Raw genomic sequence first — 6,754 nt, forward strand, 5'->3', positions numbered from 1 at the left:
TTGATACTCCTTCTCCCCCCCCAGCTAGAAAAAATAACGATGGCGTCTATTTTCAACACGACTCAAGACAGCCATAAATTTGTATCATGATGCATAACAAAGATAGTAATTACATCACTTCCTGTTTTTTCTTTCAAAACTCATAATCAATATATCGTAATATCTATTAAGCTACTTCCCAAGCTGATAATAGTGGTGTCAATTGATAAAATGTTGGAGGGATGTATTTTTCAAAATCTAGAGGATATAATCCAGTTAAATTTTTCAATGAATTAACTACAATTTTTTTTTTTTTAAAGTTATCGGGGCAAAAAAATCTAGGCGGAGGAGCAGATGCCCTACCCCCTGATCCCAGCCCCCCAAAATAACATTTCCGCTGTTAATAATTTTTACTGGCTCATTTGTAACGCTCAATATAATTGTGAATCAATAAGCTATAACTGTCACTTCCCTTCAAAAGGTTACCGTCCTAAGAAACATTTGGTTTCTTCTGCCAAAATCAGGGGCGTGGTCATAAGTACTCCACCCAAATTCTATAGTATTATGTAAAACTGAAGATGATATCACGTTAGAATCCTATTCTTCTGGCCTGAGGTTAAACCGTATGTGACTGAACTGGACAGTCATCTTTCTAGTTTTTCGGCCCTCGAAGATATATTTAAACAAGCAATTTTGCAGCAGAAATTAGAAATCAGTTGCCTTTCAATCGTAGTAGTTCAGAACTCTATTTCAAGCACGATGAAACAATTTGTGAGCATTTTGACTATTTTCTTTTTTTATGTGACAGTTTAGTTTTGCAGAGTAGCAAGGGTTCTTAGGCCCATAGATCCCCTTATGTCTAAAATTTGTTCTCTTGCACGGCTCCCTCTAACCATTTTGAGGTGTATCGTGCACTCACAGTGGTAGATCCAGGGGAGGGTGAAGGGGGCGTCCCCCTATCGTACGCTAAAGTAGTGTAATTTATTTAATTAACTCAAGTTTGCTTTAATTAAACTTGCTCCTAACGCAAGTTTATCGGATCAACCTATTTTGCACCCCCCCCCTAAATCTTTTTTATCGAATCAACCTATTTTTCATCCCCGCCACCTAAAAAAACTATTTTAAACTATTAAATCCCCCTAAAAAAAACTATTTTGCGCCCCCTACTGAAATATTTACAAAATGTAATAAAATTTGTTTAAATGTATTTTTTTTTTAATGTTTGTATGATTCGGACAATTTTTTTTTTTTGGGGGGGGGGTCAAACTGAGTAACTTGTCGTGGATATGGCCATGTCAGAAAAATTTGCTATTTATACACTTCTGATCCAATTAATTGTTTGATGTATAATTTGACAGAATTCTTCTAATTTTCTCCATTTGAAATAAATACTACAGCTTAAGCCTGTTCATAGCAAGAACATTTTTTTTTTTCAGTCGGGTTTTCTCCTATGATTTTTATTTTAGGTTTATAAGTTTTATTTTGCTGTTTAGTGGACAGATCCACGAGTCACATCCAGGGGCGGATCCAGGATTTTTTTTAGGGGGGGGAGCAAAATAGATTGATCCGATAAACTTGCGTTAGGAGCAAGTTTAATTAAAGCAATATTGCGTTAATTAAGTAAATTAAACTACTTTAGACTACCTTGGGGGGAGACCCCTTGCCCCCTGGATCTGCCAATTTTCCTCTAAAATTTCAAATTATGCAGCTTATTTTTACAGCGTTCACCTGTAGAAAGTTAACATCACCATTCAACAAAATTGATGTGAAATACAAATAATTCCATGCTTAGCATGTTCTTGGGCACCAAGAGTGACATAATTAGTAATCAGAATCCTTCAGAATAGAAATAGTTTTTTTCTTCGTTGGCCGTTTTAGACTAAAAAACACCCTCTTTCAGACTAATTTAATTAACCCCTCTGCTTAACAATAAGTAGATATGCGGTAAGTTATGCGGTAAATAAAAAAAATATGTTTTTTGAACTGACAGTAAGGAGCAACATTAAAACTTAAAATGAACAGAAATGTTCATTAAGATGTTCGTCCTCAAAACTTTGTTCTTAATACTTAAGTTTGAATTCTGTCCCAATTCTTTAAGAATGACTCCTGAAACACAATGTTCTTTTAATTAGAACAATAAGAAGTTTTTTTTAAAAGTACTAATAAACTTTAGCATAAAGAGCGAGGTGTCGAGGAGGAACAATCTCCCTTATATACGTTATAATTTTGTTCATTTTAAGTTTTAATGCTGCTCCTTACTCTCAGCTGAAAAATTCGTTTTTTATATTTAATTTCAGAAAAGTTCAGCAGAGTTTGTTGTGCAATTTGGTTCATTAGTATGACATGTAACAGTCCCCATTACTGCCAGAGTCATTAAACCAACAGCATCACTTGCTCTTTCAAAATTAAGCATTTTTATCTCATAGTCTAAACACAGTAACTAGTTTCCAACTAGTTCCCAAAAATCGAGAGGAGTGTATTTTATGGGCCGATTCTCTAGCTTTCAAGAGCGCCGATATATATATATATATATATATATATATATATATATATATATATATATATATATATATATATATATATATATATATATATATATATATATATATATATATATATATATATATATATATATATATATATATATATATGTATATATATATATATGTATTTATATATAATATGTGATTAAATGTATTAGTGGTTTTATTAAAGGGTATTCTGAATGAATATGAACTTTAAAAGTTATGTTCAAGGGGAAAAAAAGGAGGAGCTTATGGAGGAAAAATTCCCTTATTTTTCTCGGTTTTCCAAGTTGATCTCCTTAAAATTTCAATTTGTAAATATAATTCATGTTGTATTTCAACAAGAAATGAAAATTAACTAAAAAATTTTAAGATTTAACACAAAAGATAATAAAATTTGCCAACCAAACCTTGTTACATGTAAAAAAAATCCTTCAAATCTTCACTCGAATAAATAGTTTTTCGTTCCAAAGTTATTGCCTTCTTCTTAAAAATTTGGAATACTGTTTTCTTGAGGTCCTTTGAGGGGGTATTATGAAGGGGAAGGGGGGATAAGATCGCCACACAGGAGCCCTAAAGGGTTTCTTGGGATTTTCGCAGAATTTTACGTCAAAAGCTTTTGTGTATTCAAACTCTATGCATAGTTTTTGGTTCAAAATTTGCTTATGTTTCGTTTTTCCACTTGATAGAAAATTGAAAATAGGAAAGGGCCTGATATTAAAAATCTTGATTTCTATTAAAAATTTCTATCCTAGGAAATTTTGTTTATGTTATAATAAACAATTCAAAATCCAGTTAACAACCAAAAATCTTAAAATGAACAACCCTAAAATACAGTTGCGCAAAAGGGGCAGGGAAACTCTCCTTTCTATCAATCAGTTCCCAATACCTAGGGCTACTGCTAAGTTCTGTCATATCCATTTGTACTGATACCATTTTACAAAAAAATTAAGGGGACAAAGAGATTTTTCTTAGGGGGCTAGGACCTAACTCTTAATGGGCTTGCCAAGGGGTGAAAAATACTGTGAGGCCTTTAAACAAAAGTTAAGGGGCCCAAAGAAATTTGTCCCAGGATTCGTCTCTGGCTTCGACGGTCATATCTGTGGACCATTGGGATTATTACCACGAAGTTCATGCATTTTATATCAGGCATTTGATGCTTTTCCTTTTATTTTATTTTTACTTCTTTTTCAAATAGTTCGTGGCAACGAACTGCAAGTAAGGAGCGACCCGGCTCAATAGTAACCAAAACTCTAAAAACGGAATTTTGATACCAATAGATACATCAAAAGAATGGGATTTTTATGCTGATTTCAGATATATAAGTTCATCAAGCAGAGTCTTACTCATCAAAAGTTACGAGCCTGAGAATATTTGTCTTATTTTCGGAAAAAGGAGAAAACATCCCCCTAAAAGTCATAGAATGTTAATAATCACATAGTCAGATTCAGCGTATCAGAGAACCCTGCTGTAGAAGTTTCAAGCTCCTATCTGCAAAACTGTGGAATTTTGTTTTTTTGCCAGAAGAAAGATCACAGATGCGTGTTTATTTGTTTTTTGTGTGTTATTTTGTTGTTTTTTCTTCACAGGGGTGATCGTATCGACCCAGTTGTCCTAGAATATCGTGAGAGGGCTCATTTGAAAGAAAATAAAAAGTTCTAGTGCCCTTTTTAAGTGACCAAATAAATTGGAGGGCAGCTATGCCCCCTCCCACGCTAATTTTTTCCCAAAGTCACCCGATCGAAATCTTGAGATAGCCATTTTGTTGAGCATAGTCAAAAAATCTAATATCTATGTCTTTGAGGATGACATAATCCTCCACAGTCCCCGAGGGAAGGGCTGCAAGTTGTGAACTTTGCCCATTGTTTACGTATGGTATTGGCTATTGGGAAATATACAGACGTTTTCAGGTTTTATTTCTGGCGTGGAGGGGACTGGGGGAGAAGGTCCCGTGGGAGGATCTTTCCATGAAGGAATTTTTCATGGGGAAGGGGATATTCCATAAAGGAGGTGCCGGATTTCCCAGTATTATTTAAAAGACGATCAGACATTAAATAAAAAAAACAAGTTTTTTCAATTGAAAGTTAGGAGCAACATTAAAACTTAAAATGAACAGAAAATATTACTTTTATGAGGGGGGTTGCCTCTCTTCAATAGCTCACTTTTACACTAAAGTTTTTTTTTAACTTTTAAAAGAGGCTATTATTCTAATCAAACAGCCTTTGTCAGGAGCTTTTTTCAGGAGTCAATCTTAAATAACTGGAACAAAAATCAAACCTTGGTTATTATTAGTTACAAAAAGGTAAAACTAATATACAAATTTTGTTTCAACTATTTATGTAAGGTGTGCAATCTTCAAAACCTTCATTAATTCAAAAACGTTCAGAAATCAAATAAATTTATTTTTTTTACTTAAAGCGACATTAAAGTTAAAACAAAAAAAAATTATTCCATATGCATATGAGGAGGGCAGTCCCCTACTCAATGCCCCGCTCTTTACGCTAAAGCTTGTCTCTTTCTCACATATCTACTTTTTAAAACAATAAAAAACTTTAGCGTAAAGGAGGAGCGTTGAGGAGGGGACAGCCCTTTTATATACGGTATAATTTCTGTTCGTTTCAAGTTTTAATGTCGCTCCTTATTTTCAGTTAAAAACACTTTTTTTTTTCTTTTTTTTTTAATATAGTCCCATTTATTTTCATTTTATTAGTGTATTGCCCACCGGGCTATGAATTTGTTCTTTTTTTCTCATATCAGCTGGTTATATATATTTCATTTTTTAAGGAGACATGTTTGACAAGAGTCAAATTTGTTTTGGATCTCACATCAGTTTTTTGTTTCTTATGTTTTTGGTTACCCAAGTGGAAGGGAAATAATTTGTTGGCGAATATAACCTATCTGGGTAGATAAGTCAAATAGAGGTTGTCAAATTCAGTATTATTACTTGCAAATGCGATTCCGCGAAACAAATTCTGCGAATTAGCAATAAATATCTGGGTATCGAAAAAGTTTCTAATTTGTACTGTTTGTCCAAGGAGAATTGACATAGGCTATAGGGGCTCCTTTGGAGGTTTTCAAATAATTCTACAGTTCCTTGTTGTAACACACACAAAAATGGATTGCCACATGCAATAAAATCAATATTAAAATTTATCTTTATTTAGGTGATCTTCTCATCGGTTTTGGCAATTGCCATATGCCGTCCTGCTGAAGAAATTCTGAACTACCAGGCTGATTCACAATCACATATGCAGAGTGGTGTAGCCGGTTCAGCTGTAGAAGGAGAGTACAGTTATGAAGGCCCTGATGGAAAGACATACATGACAAAATACAGAGCTGACGATAATGGATTTGTAGTAGAAGGAGACCATCTCCCAGTTGCTCCAGAATCGCCTATGTCAACTGAAGGGGAAACCTCAATGGGATCTGAAGGAGAAATGGCAGTCTCGAAATTCAAAATGCAAGGTATGAATGATGATGATGACTCAGTTGACGTCATGGCAGCCGATGAAGCTCAGCCTGAGCCTGTCCAGTCTCTGCAAGGTTCTCCTGTTCTTCCTGGAAACCCAGCAGTAGCCGCAACTGCCTTCCAGTTTGCTGTACCTTTAGCGGCACCGGCTGTTGTACCCCAATTTGTGACAGCTGCTGAAGCTGCTGCCGAAGGATACCCTGCTGCTACTTCACCACTTAAAGAAATTAAACTGAAATTTGTTGCTCCTAGCGTTGTGCCGTCACCAATTGTTCCAGCTTCTTTTGTCCCATACACTGTTACTTACGATAAGCCATCTGAGAAAGCTGTAGAAGTACCAGCCGCAAATAGCCAACTCTATGTGCCTCAAGTTCGATACCTTGCACCATATAATGTACCTTCTGTACCAGCTTCATTTTATTATGTTCTTTAACCTTTGAAGTTTTCACGTATTTATTATTATTATTTATTCCTTTGGCAACGCTATTTCTAATAAAGTTAAGAAAAGCAATTACTGGCTTATATCAGAGGCGACGCTGTAGCATTGCCTATAGTAAAGGCCATACGGCTCCAATGTTTTATTATTTATTGTTTATTATTTTTTTTCCCCAGAGGCACTTCATATGAAAGGGGTCGTAGTAGAAGCTTCAAAGGGGGCTCATTCGATTGGAAATCGAGAGTTCTAGTGCCCTTTTACATTGTCAAAAATGATTGGAGGGCAACTAGACCCCCCACGCCCATCATTCCCCCAAACACATCCAATCAAAATTTTGAGATAGCC

The 6,754-nt window shown here is 35.0% G+C and overlaps 1 protein-coding gene across 1 annotated transcript; it reads left to right on the plus strand.

Annotated features, from left to right (window-relative positions):
- The first annotated feature begins 601 nt into the window (after nt 1-601).
- Nucleotides 602-6,484, plus strand: LOC148939882 (uncharacterized). Its single transcript, XM_089105923.1, has 2 exons — nt 602-750; nt 5,669-6,484. The coding sequence occupies exons 1-2, from the start codon at nt 739-741 to the stop codon at nt 6,404-6,406; spliced, it is 750 nt and encodes a 249-aa protein (XP_088962049.1). The 5' UTR covers nt 602-738; the 3' UTR covers nt 6,407-6,484.
- Nucleotides 6,485-6,754: the final 270 nt, after the last annotated feature.

The sequence above is a fragment of the Artemia sp. Qi Xiang Cuo genome, chromosome 20 (assembly GCF_049724085.1).
Source record: "Artemia sp. Qi Xiang Cuo chromosome 20, ASM4972408v1, whole genome shotgun sequence".
Lineage (NCBI taxonomy): Eukaryota > Metazoa > Arthropoda > Branchiopoda > Anostraca > Artemiidae > Artemia > Artemia sp. Qi Xiang Cuo.